Source organism: Amphiura filiformis, unplaced genomic scaffold (assembly GCF_039555335.1).
Source record: "Amphiura filiformis unplaced genomic scaffold, Afil_fr2py scaffold_25, whole genome shotgun sequence".
In the NCBI taxonomy this organism is placed as follows: Eukaryota; Metazoa; Echinodermata; class Ophiuroidea; order Amphilepidida; family Amphiuridae; genus Amphiura; species Amphiura filiformis.
In genome coordinates this window covers 1,879,197-1,899,316 of record NW_027305489.1, presented here as the reverse complement: position 1 = coordinate 1,899,316, position 20,120 = coordinate 1,879,197, and the positions used below count along the sequence as shown (strand labels likewise).

Genomic DNA, 20,120 nt, shown 5'->3' with positions numbered 1-20,120 from the left:
GCCTGCAAAATTATCTGTGTAAATCGAACGCAACTTTTAGTGACTAATAAACTGACTATCACTCATTTTGTGGACCGCTCTCTTCTGAAGGGCATTAAAACTAAACCACTTGACGGTAATTTTTTGTACTTGCTGTCAATCAAGATTAATTACATTAAATACATTACATGTAGGCTAAAAACTGACTAGGTGGGGCATCTGCAAAATGGTCGTACCTCCCTGATATGTAAATGACAGATAACAGCAAAACTTTATCGATTGATTTTGCTGGAGTAATTTCCTGTTAACCAGGTTTAAGTAATGCAAAGGTCGAATCATGTTTGGTGTGCAGCATAACTGCACTATGATAATGACGAGAGTTTACGATTAAATTATACTCTATGATGAAATATTCACTAGATTTGCTCCTATTGTCGTGTTTCATTGGGTCTTTTTTAATCCGTCTATAACTGTTAATTAAAGTGTTCCCCTGGTTATTTGCCTTCTACCTTACCTGCTAATTGTTCATCACAAAAGGACCCGGTTGTGATGTGACAATCAAATTAAAATGAAGTTTACTGTCAATTCCGGTGTAAATAAACTAAATTTTTGCTGGCTGATTGTGGAAATTGGTTAATAAACGTCTTTGTTACATATCCGTACATTTGTGCTGATGGGTATTACCCGAGTACCCGGAAATAAAGGGGTATTCATTTTTGCAATATAAATAATACAGCAAAAAATGACATCATCTCCAACAATCATATGATGCAATGTAGCTGGAAGCTTATCAGTTTAAACTTGACCTATGACACATTTCATAATCATTACGAATAAGAGTCAATGACAATATTGAATAGAACCAAAGTTCAACATGAAATTGCAGTTTCATAGTTTACAGCAATGTACTAGTTGATCTTTTGATCTTCTTGATATAATGGTTTCACCCACTTCTGAAAGTGATTTGTTTGTGTTTACATGATTTTAATAGAGAGAAAGGATATCTTATTCACTGTATAAAAGAAGGGTACTGAACATTATTTCCTTCATCCTGAAATCTGACCTGATATTTCTACATTTTGCTACATGGGAAAATGCTGAAAATGCTGAAAATTGGGCAAATTGACATTTTCGCTGTTGCCATGGCAACCAAGGGTTTAGAGGCGATATGCTTGTCACTCCTGTAGACTCTGACCCAAGGTACATGCACACACAAAGTATTAAGAAAAATCATTTTTTGAAGTCTGCCAACATTTTTGAAAATATCTGATTTTTACTGCATAGTGTTCTTAATAATGAACAAAGACAAAACAATTGATTCAACTCCAAGATTGGCCCCTAACTGCCCGAGCCTCTGAGGTATCTCGGTGATGGGCAATGTAAAATCTAGGATTGCATGGGCTGTGGTACTTCAATGCTCAAAACTGTCCCAGGATCCTGGCTACGATTAACGATCAAAGATGAATAATGGCAAGAGTAATTTTCACACACCCCACTTACACAGACACACATTCAAGTGAACCCCACTCACCATTACATACATTTAAGCCATCATGGTAAAATATTCTATTCCGAAATTATACTCCATGCTTTTGATATGAGCAACGTGGACAGCATGAGCAACCATGACAACGACAATGACATGAGCTATAAGAAACAACATTTTTTGTGCTTTTCCATATACAGCCTGTCTCAAAAAAAATTGTGCAAGTGCAAAGCGCCCTCTTTGACAATAAGGAAATACCGTTGTGACATTATGCTTACATCAACGTCAAGGGCATAGACTCAGCTCTCAAATGTAGTTTGTTTTGTTCAATTTGCTTGTTTTAATCTCGAGATATGCTTAGTTAACGACGAAAGGGTAAAATCACATTTGTGCCACTTTTACTAGGGAAGAGAGATTTACCTGTACATCAGTGATAGCATCAAGTTTATCAAGGGTTCCTTCGTGAAATCAAAAGATTACACAATACAGTTTTTTTTACTGTTTTTACTATTTTATCATGATGCAGGAATAATGATTCTCTTTTTCAACAGATTAAAAGAATACATATTTCACATTCTGCTGTAAATCTAAATACATGTGCACGTCAATGATGTTATCAAGGTAAATACTGTTCTCTTAGTCACTCAAGACATGTTAAATGACAAACAAATATTGCACACTAAGCTCCGTATGCACAAAAGAGTTAGACCTGGTATAACTGGAATTAAGTTCCATCATTTACTTTTTTATTTCCTTCCTAGAGTAGCTAGCACATTCTTAAGATTTTAATGCAACGTTCAAAAACAATGAAAAATAACTGAAGCAAATGTAAAGGAAAATGTCCTTTCTCATGGTACTAAATTCCACTTAGACCAGGTCTAACTTTAGATCCGGTCTAACTCTTTTGTGCATACGGACGTTATAGGTTTGTATTACTTGTTGGGAGTGAAATAAGACAAAATAATGCACGCGCGCTGACGTTGATGCGAATGATGCGTCTAATGCACGAGCCCCGAAGGGGATTTATAGACGCATCAACTTCAGCTATCATTGATGTACAGCTCTTTTCCCAAGTAAAAGTGGCACAATTGTGATTTTGCCCTTTCGTTGTTAAATAAACATATCTCGAGATTAAAACAAGCAAATTGAACAGAACAAACGGCATGTGAGAGCTAAGACTACGCCCTTGACGTTGATGTGAGCATCATGTCACAACGGTATTTTCTAATTGCCAAAGAGGGCGCTTTTCACTTGCACAATTTTTTTTGAGACAGGCTGTAGTGATTTGATATTTAATATCGATCTCTTTTATGAACAAATATAAATGAAGAGGCAAATAGATGAGATAAACTACTTCTATTTTTAGAGATACTTAAGCCTAAAACATATTGATTGTTGAATAGATTCATCAGGTTTGTTCAGTAAATAAACATTTTGGATTTTAGTTTGACAAAACCAAGTGAATTCTCACTACAATATTTCGTCCTACTCATTCTTCCCAGTCTATAACATGGTTTGCACGTGCAACGTGACCTTCGTTCAGAGCGGGTGTACTTTTTCTCATTCGCCTTTTTCACTGGGAAGAATCTAAGATCCTTGGACGGGAACACGATAAAAGGAATAGATCCTTGGACGGGAACATGATAAAAGATCTAGAGAAGTGCGGGAAGCAATGGAAATAAGGAGACGGGCACCAAGACCCTAAACAGAGAGGAGGGCACATACCTCTTAAGTCACGTCTATGATCCACTACTGAAGTATGCAAAAGAGACTAAGGAACACCGGAACTTGTTTGCCATACTGCAGTTACTGTCCGTTTTCCTATACACAATACACAGTGCTCTCACCATTGACGCGTGACCTCTACAAATAGTGCCATGTTAGAAGTATATGTATTTGCCTAATAACATCACTGTGTGAAAAATAACCGGCCAATATTTAAAGTATTCTCCAAACTCCTAGCAAATATATTTCTCTAACATGACCTAAAATTACAGCTAGGTTAGATGTTCAGAAATAGTCGCACTTTCGTAAAATATGAGTGAGGGCAAGGCATAGCTAGCTCATAGCTAGCCAACGCCCCGTGTTAATTGAATGGAGATTTGACCGAAAATATTGGTAACGGACCGCTCAGTTCTGAAGGATGCCACAAAAAACGGTACAAGCTACATTTAAAGTATTCTATGAAATTCTAGAAAATATAGTTTTGTAACATGTCCTAAATTTTTAGCTAATTTAGGTGTTTGGAAATAGTCGCACTTTTATGTTTTAGGAAGGATATGTAAACGACAGATAACACCAAAAAATATGAAGAAATTATTTGAAAAACCGTGTTAAGTCAACAATCATTATGTTGCTCATTTTCAAGAATGCTGGTTAAACAAAAAGCAGACCATTGTCTCATTTCGTGAATAATGTTTCGTTGTTGTCTAAAATGTAACTCAAATATTTGATGGGCGTGCATGTTTTAGGGCAGCCGGGTTACACCAATCAAACAAAAAATATGCCTTTTTGAAATCCACATCCCATGTATATTCTACAATAGTGTGTTTCACTTCTTTTACAATAATTTAATTCAAATGTACTATTTTGAAGTTTAATTTCTAAAGTAAAAAGTATGTAAAGTTGTGTTATGTGCTCTTTTGCCGTTGCAACAAGTGCAGCATTTTTCCAATGCGTCAAAATATGTTGCAGTGGCAAACTCTGAGAAGAAGAATAAAGCAACAAATAATGTTAAACATTTAATGTAACTCGCAGCGCAGCGGATAAAACAAATGCAGTGTTTGTCTCAAATACACACAAAAATGTTGGATTATATCAACATTGACCATAATTATTATAGATTGTATAGTAAGGTCCCTTCTGGTAAAATAAGAGAAATCACAAAGATTCATTATATTGATTTAAAGCTGAAACAATATAAATTTACATAACTTACAGTAACTTAACGCGCAGTGGGAAACTGAAAATCAAAGTGGTTATCACAAAATTCTGCTTTTATCACAGGCAAGTGAGCAATACTTTTTCCTTGCCTTGATAGGGACGTTCAGAATTTACGCCAGGGGTGGGAGTGTTGAGAAAAATCCCGGATTCCCCCGGCGAAAATATTGAACGGTCCCTTACAGCTTACTGCAGTAGATAGACTGATTACCAAATCTGTTTACGTTTTTGAAAAACCGGTGGAAAGAATCACAAACCGCCAAATAGGGATATCCAACAAGTTTAAATTACAAATTAGCCACCGATAGAGGGCAGAGCTTGAAAAATGAGAGAAATTAAAACCACAAACCGCGAAAGAACGCCAACAACCGCCGCACACTAGGGATATCCAACTAGATTGGCCCCGCAGGTGTAACCATAATTAAACTGCAGAATTACCGTGTTTTTAAATTTACATTTGGCACATTTCTATATGTCAACACTTTTATGAAGAAATGTAATAGGAGGGCTTCATCCCTATTCAGACCTGGCAGTGCTCCAATTGTCATTAAAACAAGTCGACATAACAACACGTACATGTTATTAAAAGATTGTATTGAAGATGAATTTCACTGCTTTATGATATGTTCCATTCACAGTTTATTAATGATATAATTATTGGTGGACACACGATAATTCGCCCAATAAAGCTTAAGTACAGGCCCTATGGAAAACCAATTCTTTTGTTGTCCATTCACCCATATAATAATAGCAATCAGATTTTGGGATGGATGTATACACAGTGATTTGAAGAAGCTATGTAAATAATTGAGTTATTGTTGGGCCAAATATCGAGTGACCACCGAGTAATGTGCTACAATTTTACTCAACCTTTTCCAATCTCTCTGTTATTGATCAATTTCATTTTGCAATGACTGATGGCAACCACTGTCACAAGGTTGCCAAATAATTTGTCAATCACATCCTGAATGTCTGTAAATCACTTTTATACTTAGTACTCCACCATTTTATTTTGATATTGTATTCTTTAAATTGATATGTGTATGCTATATATTTTTTGAGTTTATATGATATGTATTTTAATACTGTATGTCACTCATAACCCAGTTATGTGGGTGGTTTTGTATAATTATGTATTAAAGAGTGCGACTATGATAAAGATTAAACAAAAACAAAACTACTAATAGGTATGATTCACTATACCATATTCAACAATATCCCGTGTATATTGTAAAATCTATATCGACATACTTTGACTCTAAGGATCATTGTCTTGAGAAAACCTTCACATTTCTGACCTCAACTACAGCCAATGTGTTGCCATCATCACAAAGAGTCAGACAAGCAGGGACATCAACATCCTTTATGATGCATCCTAGGTATTGACCTGAACTAGAATATCGGTAGATGCCTCCATCACTGCCAGACGCACAGTTTGCCAAGTAAATGTCATCATCTGGTGTATAACAAATACCATAAGGCTGCCAGCAAGACACAGCTGAAGGACGGCTGATCGTATGGAGTATGTTGCCTCTGGTGTCTAGAATATGTGCTGTACCTCCCCATCCACTCGAGACTATGATATGATCATGTGGTGTGACTGTAAGATACACCGGCGGTATCGGCACTTTGATGCTACTAATATGCGATCCATCCAGTGAATGCTTACTGATATACTTTCGTGTACATTCACCTACCAATACACATCCTTGGTTATCTATTGCCAGACCCATGAGTCGTTCTGCATTCTGTGCCGTACATGATACATTGCTGGGAGATCTGGTGACGAATTGATACTTAAAGGTGCCGTTTGCGTCATAAACATTCACATCAGATGTCCATTGCGTGGTGAATATCCTTCCATCCGTGCTGACCACTATATTCCAAGGGCGAGATGCTTGTACTGACTTCAATCCTTGGCTGATATCTAGCTTGCGCTTCAAAGTACCAGATTGACTTAAAAAATGTAATACTGATCCTTTGTCACTGTCAGTTACGATGAAATCTCCACCTGATGTAATTGCTATATCACGACCACGTGATAATTGTCCAGAACCAAACTGTTTGGAAAGCTTCCATGTCCCATCATTCATTGTTTTACTCTGCACACTAGCCTGAACCCCTTGCACAGGACTACCAATCCCTGACACGTTTGCTGATGACCTGACCTTTGTGATCAGAGTTGATGGTGAAACTGGAGAAGCCTTGGTATCGCTTCCAGATGCTAACATCGCCGTTGTATGTCTGGCTTGAGTTGCCTCCTTTTTGCTACCAACTGACAATGATCCCAGATTTGGCATAGGAGATAGCGCGCATCTACTCCTTGTGAATTCAATCTTTCCAAGAGTTTCATCAACATCCTCTGCCGTCATATCTCCTAATTGCCTCAAGCTGCTTTTCAAAGATGAGAAGACAAGAGCAAGATCATGGTCTGACCCAGTTTGTGTTACCTCTGATGCCATCTGTAAAGCTGTCTCAAAACGTGTTTGTTGTAATTGAAGACTGTCCATCTGTGCGTCAATCTGCTTGATGTTCTCGGCTGCAGCGAGAGTGATTTGTGCTTCCATATCGATCTCTTTCTGACGTATCTCAGCTAGCACTTGCTTTCGTAATTCTTCTGCCGCTTGAAGTAGATCGTCTTTGGCTTTCTTCTCACTTTTCTGTAGATTATATCGGACTTTGTCAACACACTTCAAAGACTTTTCAACCACTTGACTTACTTTCCTGCAATCTATCGTTAAATATTTGATTTCAGATCTTTGCTCGTCGGTGGCACTTTGTAGGTTGACAAGAGTGTGTCCCGAATGATCGACAACAGTGCATCCGACACATACAAGTACATCACAGGTTTTGCAGTAAAACTCTAGAATCTGACCCTTGTGCTTTTTACAGTGTTCTTGTCTCATAACGCTCTTGATGTCAACCTTCCCTGACTGAAGTTCTACAAATGGAAAGGTTTTGTGACTCTGCATGATGACAACTTTCTTGTGTCTCATTCCACATTCTTGACATATGAACCCACAACAATCTGCACAAAATGCCTCGGCATTTGTTTCTGTTGCTTTGCAGCAAGAACACACAAATCTGGCATCCTTTGATTGTAACTTTTCAGCCATTTCTTGACGATCTTTGAGGGTATTGATGACAAAGTTGGTGATGAATCCTTTGACTCCTTCTGTTGGAATGGGGAAATCCTGACGACAAAGTGGGCACATCACGGTAACTTTTCTGCCTTCAGCCCATTTGGTCAGACATTTGAGACAAAAAGAATGAAGGCAGGGAAGGGCCTTGGGTTCCTCAATGACCAATAAACAAATGCCACATTGTGTTAGATCTTTAGTCTTAGGCAAGTTTGATTCAGCCATGTTATAGCCCTTCCAAACACTATGACAACTTACTGCTTTATTATAAAGCGCTCATTTAAATAAAGGCTAATAAATAGCATCAAATGGGGTGCTTGAAACTAAAATACTAAATGGGCGTTATTGTTGTTTTTCGTGTTGTTGCTACTGTTATTGCTTGTTTGTTTGTCTACTTATTTGGTTTGTTGATTGTTGTGGGTTTTTTTTCGCCTATTAGCAGTGACAAGTAAAAGTTGCTCAGCCAATGGGTAACCCAAAATAGGTTTCTTGACTCACTTCAGCAGTAAGCAGTAAGCGGTTATATTACGTATTTTAGAAAAAACATGTTTAACTTTCGAGCAAGCCTTTTCAATGAATGTATAATTCTAGTATTTCAGATTTTTCAGCAAACCGATACCATAACACTATGCATATTCAAATTTTGAACCTGATTATACATGTATAAGATCCTCGCCAACATACAAACTTTAAATCATAAGATCTTATATAGTATGAAATGGTTTCAGTTAACTTTACACACAAATGTTGCTTTCAATACAAAAGATGATCCGTAGTATGATGAACCCCATGAGGTATCACATAGCTGTGGTTGCTTTCTTCATTGGTGACTTGTCTCTGCAACTCTTGACACTTGACTTTGAATTTGGAGATCTATAGAAAAAGAAAAGAAGCAAACAGATATTCATCTACAAAGTAGTAATCGGTCAATTCTATGTAATACAGCAATGACACTGTTATACTTTCGTGTTTAAAGCAGTATTGTAACTGTTACACAATAATTATACAATGGTTAGCCAATGTGAAAGTCGGAAAAGCCATTTCACGAACAATTAATATACGCACATGCTAATTTCTCCATTTTAGCCTCACGCTTGTCGTTCTTTTAAGGGTACTACACCTTGATAAATTTGTGACTATTTTTGCATTTTTCTCACAATATAATATCACACTGGTAACAAAAGTTGTGTATATTATAGGGGCAACGAATCCAATTACTTTACTGAAATTTCAATGATTCAAGTCAAGTGGGTGATTATATGTTAAGAAATGAGGTACATTATAGCGGTACCTCTTTTCTTATCATAAATAATATACCGCTTGTCTTGAGTCACTGACATTCCAGTGTAGTAACTGGATTCCTTGTCCCTATAATATACATAACTTCTGTTACCAGTGTGTTATTATTTTTTGAGAAAAATGCAAAAATAGTCACAAATTTATCAAGGGGTGTAGTACCCCTTAAAAGAACGACAAGCGTGAGGCTAAAATGGAGAAATTAGCATGTGCGTATATTAATTGTTCGTGAAATGGCGTTTCCGACTTTCACATTGGCTAACCATTGTATAATTATTGTGTAACAGTTATATACACCCATTTAAATTAGCACCTTCTAACATTTTAAAGATATCTGCGCTTTGGTCAAACAGACGTGACTAGGGCCTATCTCGCCCTTTGTTCAAATATATCTCTGGTCAGCAGAGATATTTTGGTAGCATTTCGTTTCACTATTTGCGCTGCACAAGTTTCATTCTAGAGAATTCTTTAATTCTTTTGTTTCCAATATAATAGAAATCATCAGAACAAAAATGTGTAAATAGAACTTATTAGTAAGATTCCTGGGCAGGACCATTATCGTTAACATCTTGTATCAGATCATGTATGAAGATGATAGACAAATAAGATAGCATTATTAGAGGCAAACACTTTTTGCGTTTCAGTTGCATTACGATATCTGAAGTTATAATAAGTATACGCGTTAGATTCCATCCACAGTCACATCCTACATGTGTATCGCGCGAAGTTAAACGTTGTCCGTGGAAGTGGATGCAGTAGGTAAGCATATCGTTGACTTTCATCGCGAATTTGAAGAATATATAACTTACAGTCAGTAAACTATACTTCTTCATATTCTGTCTGGCAAGAAACTTATTTAATGTGTACATATTAACGACGTACAAACTGTATCCCAAGATCCACATCCACTTACCTCGCCTGACTGAAAGTATGGGTTGTGTTGCAGTTGCAATCAGATTTCTTGAATTTAGAGTACTAGGTTATGAACACAGTGTTCTGTCACTTCTGTGATAGCTTCAAATTCCTTGAACAGATATCAGTATCCGCTAGTGTGGAGTTCACTGGAGATCCTGTAGAAGGAGTAGCGTACTGAAGATTCAGATAAATTTACCAGAAAGTGGACAACTAGCTTTACGGATCATTACGGCAGGCGGAAGCACCGTTTCACAATGAGTGACATTACCAGAATAGAAAGCCACATTGAGGTGAGTTTTTAAAGCATTTCCCCAATTTCTTTAGCATCAAGAGCACTAGTATATATATTATATCCCGGTTTTATACTTCGGCATTTACGTCCGGTTCTTTCGTGAAATTCAAAAACAAATCGTCGAGTTTTATCGCATTACAAAACGCAGAGCCTGATAAGGAATAGTTGCTGGAAAATTGTTGGATATTTTTTCCTACACTTATCACTCAAAAAGGTTGTGGCCTCTGTATAAAAACAAATCAGTAAAAAACATATAACGGGCAACCCGCTTGAAGCTCACAAAATCTAAATACTGGATGTCTCGGGCAGTGGGGCTGGGGTGACCCATTATTACACTGATGAAATAGTCGCGCTTGGGGTGTAATACGGCGTAATGTCCGTTTATTTCTTTGCATTGCAGACTGCTGACGAGACTGTTTCGCTTCTGACGCAATCACCTAGCGAATCGCCAAATCAAAGACAGCGTCGCAACAATGGCACTATCAACTACTCTTTCCACCATGATCAACAAGGTGAGCCTAGAAGTGATTCAGATGAAAGTCACGAAAGTTACAACGCGTCCCTAATGATAATATTCATCCTAGGAAGCTGTGGGGCTGCCGACTCTTTTCTCCCTATCATGGTATCGTGCACACGTCATTCGCAACGGTTTGTCAGCCACGTCTATAACTTATGTTACGTGTTAAAGGGAGTCTATGTTAGTATGCTTACCGCGTTTTGTATATTTGGCTTGTTTAAAAGGAAACGTTGGATCCTAGAGTCACGCATTCGTGTTTCTTCAAATCCAGCACCTACGAGTGTTTCAGATGACATGGATGATTCAGATATTCCTCGGCGGTCATCCGCTGACAATGACAATTTGATTGCAGATGCAAAGCCACAAGAAACAATCCAAGAACTTGATAAGCGTCCACGTTCTCATCGGCAATGTGTTTCCTATACCGTCGTAGTTTTTGGCATTGGCGGTATTATGTATATGATTTGTCAATCAATTGAAACTCTGTATACTCATCTGAAATTTGGAGACCCAGTCCTATACAGCTTTTTTGGGCTATATAGCATGTTACTTGATGTGGCATACGTCGTCTCCTTGGTTGTTCAGATCGTATTTTATACAAAGTTTAAAGGTGTCGCGGTACAAGGTTGTGCTATGTTCCATATTTTCATCGCGTTGATGATTACTGGAGAACTCTGGGCTTGGTTTACTCTAACACTTTTTCCGATCTATCACTTTACTGAAGACTGTTCTAGCAAATGGACAGCTTTGATCTCTTCAACAAACTCAACAAACAGGCTTAATATCACCCACGACATGGTCATTGTGTTGCTTGAAGACTTAGGAAGTCTTCTCAAGCCATTCCTTGGTGAGTTTCTCATCATTGGTTTAGGTATTCTGTTCAATCTTTGGGGTACAATGGATAAGACCAATCGCCCAAATTCGAGGTGCTGCAATAGTGTGGACCAAAATCTTACCCAACGTGATAGAGCCGTCAATGATGAGAGTCTGGAAACAGTTAGGACGCCCGATGTTATGAAGGTTCGATCCATTAATAAACGTACTATCAGATTTGTCATAGCTGGATCGTTGCTCATTTGTGTTACGTACATCGCCATGTTCATCATTTTAAGTGGTTACTTTGAAACATTGGGGAAAGCAAATGTTTACATCTGGAATAGCGTTCACTTAGTGCTTCATATCCCTATGGCTCTATTCTTCATACCCACTCACAAGACCATGAAACTACTAAAACTGCGCTTGACAATATCGTCGCTCACCTGTTCCGAATTGTTTCTGATTACAACAAACATTGCCAATTACATTTATTGGTTTTTGCGTTTCTTCGCTTCCCTTGCACTTTTGACATCTTCCGAAACGTCATCTCAGGCATTAAAAACAGGCGAACTGTCTTTTCTGTTAGTTTTTGCTCTTTTAGTCGCAGTTTACAGTTTCCTTGAGGTCTACTATCTCATTGCAAGGAGCCGTCTTCAGAGATCAGGAATGGAAATGTCCAACTTTGAACGCTACGGTTTAGTATATAACGGGATACTGAATGTGGCGTCATGGGCACTATCAAGTTTAGGTAACGAGTGGGATTCCATGACTCCAAATTTACTTCTGCCAGCGATGTCTCAAGTATTTGGAGATGTAACTACGCAGCTGGTCGTTTTAATTTTGTGTCCCATGCTGGAATTTTATCACTTCCACGCTGCAATTCTTGCTTTTGAAATTGCAAAAAAAGTGTGATCAATGATTAACATATTTAGCTCTTTGTCATTTTTCAGTAACACTCAGATGAGACTTTTTAAGATGAAAGAATTCTAAAAATTTGGTTCACCTCAATTTTGATAGTGACGGACGTGCGTATTTTTGCTTATAAGGATAACCGCGCTGAGTGTACACGTACGCGTACAGGGGCGGTTTTTCTGCGCGCTTGCGACGCAACCGCAATAAAGTATTGACGTCACTACCGAACTTGAGGTGAACCAAATTATAATTGATTTGTACCCCAAGCTTTAATCTCTATGCATATATATTTTTCTCATCTTAGCCATCCTGTATGTGCTTGACACTTGCAACTGTATCTTGAAGTTTTAGACGATAACATGATTAGGACTTATACTTCCGTATACGCCATAAACTGCGCCAAATTGGCAGACCTTTGAAGTTCTCTGGTATTAACTATAGTGATCACCACACTTAAAGGGGCATTGTGGTACACAATGTTTGTCCAAAGTACTAATCAGTATCTGGAATAGTCTGAGAGTACTGAATTAAGAGAGGCGCTACATCGGTCGCTCAAGTGAGGACAGCGTGAGCTCGATACCTGTATAAGAGTCTGTTCATCACGCCACAAATCCAAAAGGTGTTTCTGAATATGTAATGATATGAATGAGCTATAATGTGACGTAGCTACGAAAAGGCGCTGTCATTGGATGTATGTGGTTCATTTTCCTATGAGTTATTGTTGTTGCTGTTTTAAATGTTTGTTTTTTTGTCTTTTATATGAACGCACCGCCAATAAGGCGTGTGCCACTGATATAGGCCTAAAAACGTCCGTTCAAATAAATAAATAATATAAAATATGCCCATATTGTTGTTGCTGGGCAGACGTCACGCTATCTGCGAACGGTACAAAAAGGTGACTAATAGAAATATATTACGGATCTTGGCAGCAGACAGATTGCGCTGTCCTCTGACCCTGACTGTTTGCCACGTTGACCTAGATAAACACGTACAAGCAGGGGATGCGACTGTGCCACAGGTTTTGTCTACGGAATCGGTATAGGCAATTTGTACAGAGTGCCGCTAGCCTGGAATAGTTGAGCTTAATTTAGCGTCTCAGACAGGTGTTCATTTCACTAAACTTTACGAAGCTTCGTAAGTATCGAAATCGTTCGTAACTTACGATGAGTCGTAAATTCCCTTTCACTAACCTTACATGGGGATTTACTACAGGGACCCTTCGTAAAATTACGTCTAGTATAAGGTATTTGTAACTTTACGAACGGTTACTTTGAGTTATGAAGGGGTAAAAGTTTAGTGAAATGGACCCCTGATGACGCTAGATGGTAGACGACAAAGGATATCCTTAGTGCACTATAGGAGATATTTGGAGATATGATTTCATGTGATGGTAAAGTATCGTATTGTTTTATCCTATGTAATGCTTTTTTATACTGGAGGTTCAGAAATAACAAAAAATGCTCTTTTTTATGTAAAAGCTAGCACTTACGGCAGGCGACCGCTCTATTTTTTTGTTAAATTAGAGGATGCTGAATGGAATATTTTGTATATCAGGCGGCATTTGAACCCCGGCATATCATCCTAAAAATGTTCCCGTATGATCACAGTGGTCTAGTGAGAAAGGTGGCCTAGCGGTTAACTGATCAACTCATGATCACAAGTTTGTTTTTGCGAATCACATCGTGGCCAACGTTGCTTCACTTCAATCAGGTGTGAGTGGGTATACTGGCTTAAGTTAGGAAGGCAAATAAACTTGTGCAGAGAGAGTAGCGGGCAACGCACTGCAGGGTTTATTGCTCTATATGTGACTGATTAGAGCGCTGACATATTGGAAAATGTTGCTAATCAATATTCATGAGAGTGTACATTCAACGTCCAGTTTTCGAAATTGGGTGACTTGTGGTTTGTGTGGCATCATTGAATGGCTGCCTAGTGCTGTTATATGTTTAGTTTCTATAATATTATAATCATTATTTTCTTTATTTATTCCTTTCTCTGCACTTATTCTTTCTTCTGCCTACACTTTAGGGGCATATCACTCCCTCGCTCTCCTTCTCCCTCTCTCCCCTTCTCCCCTCTTCAATTCTTTTTCTTTTTGTATTCCCCCTTCCAATCTCGTTCACCCATTCGCTTCTCTTCTTTTCACCCCTCGACACCTCCTTCACTCCCTCACATTCTCCTTGCTTTTAAAATGGATATTCGTGATATTAGTTAATTATAGAAGTGACACAGATAGACCTATATACCTGGAGAGCCACGCCATTTTGTTACGGGTAATCGATCAGCAACTCTATTGAATTTATTTAAATGAAGCGCATAAATTAATGTGGGTGGCAAATAATTGTACATCGACGGTAAATTGTGCTTTTATGTACTGGCGAAGACTCTGTCACACCCGTGGGCTGTATGAGAACAAAAGGTATCTCTCACTCAAGTGGGCGCTTTCACATGGCATTCTCATGATCACTTTGTGACAGTAGTCTGCCTGATAAAGCGTTAACACGCTGTCAGGTTAGTTACCGATTTAATGGCGGAACCCTTTAGTCCTAAACAAAAGGTAGGCCTACCTCTCGATGAATAGCTTGTCGGAAAATCAAATCGCCAGAATGGAACAATGCGTTATGTAATCTATTGCTCCTCCACTGATATTTAATACCTCCATGTCAGCGGGCCTCCACAGCAACATTATACAGAGTCTGACAGAAACTCCTTGCTATCTAAGCATTATGCAAACATGTTTGTTTAAAATGAAAGCAACATGCTTGTACAACAACATTTTGAGAAAAAAACCCGTGTAGCATTTTAATTCCTTCAGTTAGATTTACCTGGTCAATATGGTAAGTTGTACGTGCAAATGGGTGAGTTAAACTGTATTAGGTATGACGATTAGCATTTCAGGGACTTCGTGGGGTTCATTTTAAATTCTGGACTTGAGTGGTTTTTTGAATCATATACAAAGACAATAATGTTGGAATGAGATTACCACTAGTAAGATAATACAAAATAAAGCACACAGTTATGTATAATGTTGATAAGCATTCTGCCATGTAATATAAACCACACACTTTCCTTGATTAAACCCATTTTATTTTCAAAAGTTACTCTCCAGCAATGAATGTGTTACAAGGGGACTTTTATACATACTGGATTTCAATCAATGTGTTACAAGACTCAAATCATGGACTTGGGTTGATTCTTTCATACATGCTATTTTCACATGCTCAATAGACACAGAGGATGTATTTGTGTTGTTCTTTCATACATATGACAGACCTATGTATAGCAACACTTTCCCATGCTTAACTCAATTTGGCCAAAGTATGGACTTGGGTGGCTTTTGTATTCATATATTCAATTGTTTGGGTATTGCAACACAAACAGAAACAAAAAGCAAAAGCAACTTTGTAGCATTTCCGTGTCATTGCATTTTCTGACTTGAATAGCCAGAATGTACTTTTTGTACTTTATATTAAGTAGTTCCATCACGCTTCAGAAAGTGGTAATGATATGCATAAGAGAAAGAATGATTTTGAAAATAGTTTTTCTTTGAACGGAACACACTTTGGATGTATTTAGTATTGTATTTTATTGTTGCTGCCTAGTTGCGATTACTTTCACATCTTTGCAGTTACATCGGTATCTGATTACAAAGGTCATAATACATTGTATGTCGTTTTACTTAGACAGGTACAGAGGTATGTTATTTTTATTTGACAATTCCAAAAAATACTTCAACCCGCTGATAGGGTTAAATTATAACTGTTTTAGTTGCTTTTGCAAGTAAAGGTTCGCCAGTATAGTATTATACAACATCCAAAGGTCCAAAATGTAAACCAAACTTACTATATTATGCCTTTTGACTACTACAATTCCACTTTGGTAAAGGGCAATGTTTAAGCATGAATGGTTTGTTATGAACTGAACATGGATAGATTAACCAAATCATAGACAAGCCAAACTGTTTCCGAACATGATCTCATGTTCAAGGGGTTCAAATGGTTTGCAAATACCATTGTCATTGATATCTAGAATATGTCCCCCCCCCCCACTTAAGACAATGACGTTATACCGTGAGTGGACTTCAATATACCGCGGTACAATCGGCACCTTAATGCTACTGATCCATCCAGTGGCATCGACGTGTGTTCCAAAGAGTTTGTGTGTGTGTGGAGGGAGGGGGTAGTGGCATGGGTCTCGATTTCCCCGACTGTTCAAACATTAATTTTTTGGTTAGCTTCACTCACCGTAATAGGTAAATCCCGAATTGTCACCCGAGTGGGTGCATTTCCCCGACTTACCAGCAAAGGTATGGGTCACAACCCGGCCCTTTTTTTGCGCACGCCACAGATTGCCAGACCGCCTTAAAGAATACATAGCTGGGAGACCTGTTACAAATAAATAGCTCTACAACTGTAGCCAATTGCCCATTCTCGACCACCCCTACCAAGCAGAGAATGTACTGCCGACTCTTTTCCGTGATCATCAGGCATTGCTGAATGCATTGAGAGACAAATTAGTGAAAAGAAGTACACCGCCTCTTCAAAGCAAATTACGAAGATCCTACGCCACCTGGAGAACACTATTAAGAATGCCTTTAAATTCCTGAAAGGTGTGAGACAGGGTAGACAGTTACCTATAATTGGGCAAAATGACTTCCTTTGCAAATTAAACAGCAGGATAAAAGGGTGCAGCTGGCATGGATATGATTTGTTAGACTCGGCTTTCTTTTACGTCACGAGGACCTTCCACTGATACTGAAAAACAGATCTTTAATCAGAGCATAATTCTTGTGCAGTTCTATGAACATATTTGGAATAGAGAGTCATAGAGAGAGCAATGGACTTTGTCTTGATTGGATTACATATTATAGGGAAAATGGGCAGGTCATCTGGCAAACCTTCAAGATAATAGATGTACTTTTAAGTAACAAACTTTATACTGGTGGTAGCGTTAGTTGGAAGCTTAGCGCAGAATGAAATGGAAAATTTATAGAAAGATAATACAAAGGAATTAACAATACGGTGTGAGATAACTGGCATGACTGCGAAAATAATTATCTGAAAGCCTCGCTTCTTTCAAAGTAATTCACATAAATATGATTGTACACCGTTTGTATAACGTTTAGGCATTGTTCTACATAAAATACTTCATATGAGATCCTTGCAACGTTTTCCACACTCGACTTAGTGTACACTCGATTTATTTTAATTGATCGTGAGAGAGATTGGTTACATGCTATCACATGACTAAAACAAAATTAGCTGTTATATTTTTGGGAAATACTTGTCGTGACTGCTAACTTTACTAGTATTATATAATGACAAACAGAAACCGAACTTGTTTGTTTTGCTTTACATTCTGAGTGTGAATTACACAAGTAGTAGGTAATTCCAAATAAGCAAAACTGGGATCTTGATGAGATATTGTTATATTATTAGTCAATCAATTGAATACCTGAGTGGAAGAAGGACCCAACTCCAATTTTTATTTGCAAATTTTATTGCTAGCAGACTGTTCTTCCTTGTGTGGGAAAGATGAGCCAAAATCCAATCTCTATATTGTCTTCCACATACACTTAATCATGGTTTTCATGGAAGAAAAGCCCAACTCCATGGAGTTGGGCCTTTCTTCCACAAATATAGGGTTAAAGAGGAATTTTGTTCATCCATGAAATCTGCTTTTCACAACAATAAACTTTCTTGCTAACAAGAAATAAATGCAATAAATGGTGATTACTTAATTTCTGTAGTTATTTATAACATGGAAATGGCACTTGCAGTATTGGAAGAAGGGCCCAACTACAGCTCGTATTATTCTGTACCGTTGCCATGGAAACATAATATATAATTTCGAATGTTTGTACTATTGTATGTTCATATATTAAATGTCCCCTAAAGATGAAAACATTCTGTCAATAAAACTTTTCCGAATATTAAGTTTTTTCTTAATATCTCAAAAACAGTTGTGAAAATAACCTAAGCGTTGTACAACCATAATTATCATCCAATTTGATTTCGCATGTAATTTTGGAACTTTTCTGTGCAGTAGCTAAATATATCTTTGTATTTATATGTACGAGTTTCCTTCCAAGATATTTCTGGTTTTCCCCTTTCATTTCGAGCATCGGAACCAAATTTGAAAACAAAATGAAATTGAACGTATATATCTATATCCCTTGATCTAATGGGATCTAAACATACCGATTACATGTAGTATCGGCATATTCGGATCGAATATCAAGGTATATGATGGATATAAGATAACATATCGGAATGAGCAGTTTCAGTTGCATTACGAAATCTAAAGGTATGATAAGTACGGGGATATGATAAGAATACCTTAAATACATCGTGGATTCGCAATTACCTAACAAGCGCTTGACTTAACGGTGATTGTGTTATAGTTACGTTACTTGAATATTGATATAGATTCTTTTAGTTAATAGTGATAACAATAACAAGTGTACAACACAGAACAGAGAGATAGTTATGTGACATCACTAAATTCCTAGAACAGATATTAGCATCTATGTGCTATGTGCAGATTGGCTGAAGCGTAATCCATAGTTGCCTCAACCTATACGAGTTCACTGGATCACTGGATTTGGTGCTGTGACTTGATAAATCTTAGATAATCTGCCAGAAGATCACACAGCTCTATGAAACACATCGACAGACCATAATGGGTAACATGGAAATAATAGAAAAACATATTGAGGTGAGTTTTTAAAAACTTGTTGTTTTCCATATACCATTATCGTTGTTTGTTTGTTTTTATTCCCTGTACTTGGGACTGGTGGAGGGGGGGAAGACACACGACAAAGATGTACTCCACGAAAAAACTGTGAAAAACATAAATATACTATTACCGTGACATGAGCTATGATGTATTTTGGAGATATTTTCCTTTAAATGTTACCGCGAATTATACTCACAGCTCAAACTAATTCGTTTACCGATTTCACGATTTATTACACGAGTGCTTACACTGTGCAAAGCAAAATGGAAATTTGTGTACTTATTTTTGTCTTAATTTGTTCAAACCATATCCTGAAATATAGTACGAGGGTTGTATTAAGAAGTAAAAGTATCACAGACAGCTATACAGTGCTCGATACCAATAAATGGTAGAGCTATTTTAAAAATATAGACACAGATATTAATACATTTCACAACACTGTGTTTCACGCCAAAGCGATCTTTGGTACGAGGGTTGTAAATATGTTCAAAATAAATACTTGTTGATTCTTGGTCATTTGATTAAAAGAATACCTTACTTTTACACATTTCCCAGTCAACTCACGTCCCTAGTACTAGTGGATCTGCCTCCAAGCCAGGAAGACCTTTCTTTAAAAGCGTACAATTTCATCACAAATAATGTTATTCTCATAAGATAATATTCTTATTAAACCTTGCATTCTTAGCAATTTGAATAAAAAAATTGCCAACAAATTTAGGGAACATTTTTAGAAAATTCACAAAAATTACAAACAGTCGGAAAATAATAATTTTGACACAGCCCGTATCATGATGAGGAAGAGTTACTGAAATTCTTTTGGCTATAATTGCTTCCATTCAGAAAGCCCCTTGTCTCTTCTTTAAATAAGATAATGCGTTATATAGATTCGGTAATCAACAACCCTAACCTGCCTGAACATCACAAAACTATACCATACTACTGGATGTCGCAGTGATGTAGCGTCTTTAGGGGCACAGTAGTTCGTGATTACCGCCCAAATCGATGCAAACATTTTGAAAAATTCCATTGAAAATTGTCTTAAAAAGGCCAATCCTCAATCTCAATCAAATGACTCAAGCTACGTTTCTG

General features: G+C 37.6%; 1 protein-coding gene across 1 annotated transcript; it reads right to left on the bottom strand.

Moving 5' to 3' along the window:
- Positions 1–5,670: 5,670 nt before the first annotated feature.
- LOC140143643 (E3 ubiquitin-protein ligase TRIM71-like) lies at positions 5,671–7,770 on the bottom strand. The gene has a single exon (XM_072165458.1). It carries the CDS (start codon positions 7,768–7,770, stop codon positions 5,671–5,673), a length of 2,100 nt encoding a protein of 699 aa, XP_072021559.1.
- Positions 7,771–20,120: the final 12,350 nt, after the last annotated feature.

Bases quoted from the DNA above. Each gene is read 5' to 3' on its own strand.
- LOC140143643 (XM_072165458.1), bottom strand. From the start codon at position 7,770: ATGGCTGAATCAAACTTGCCTAAGACTAAAGATCTAACACAATGTGGC.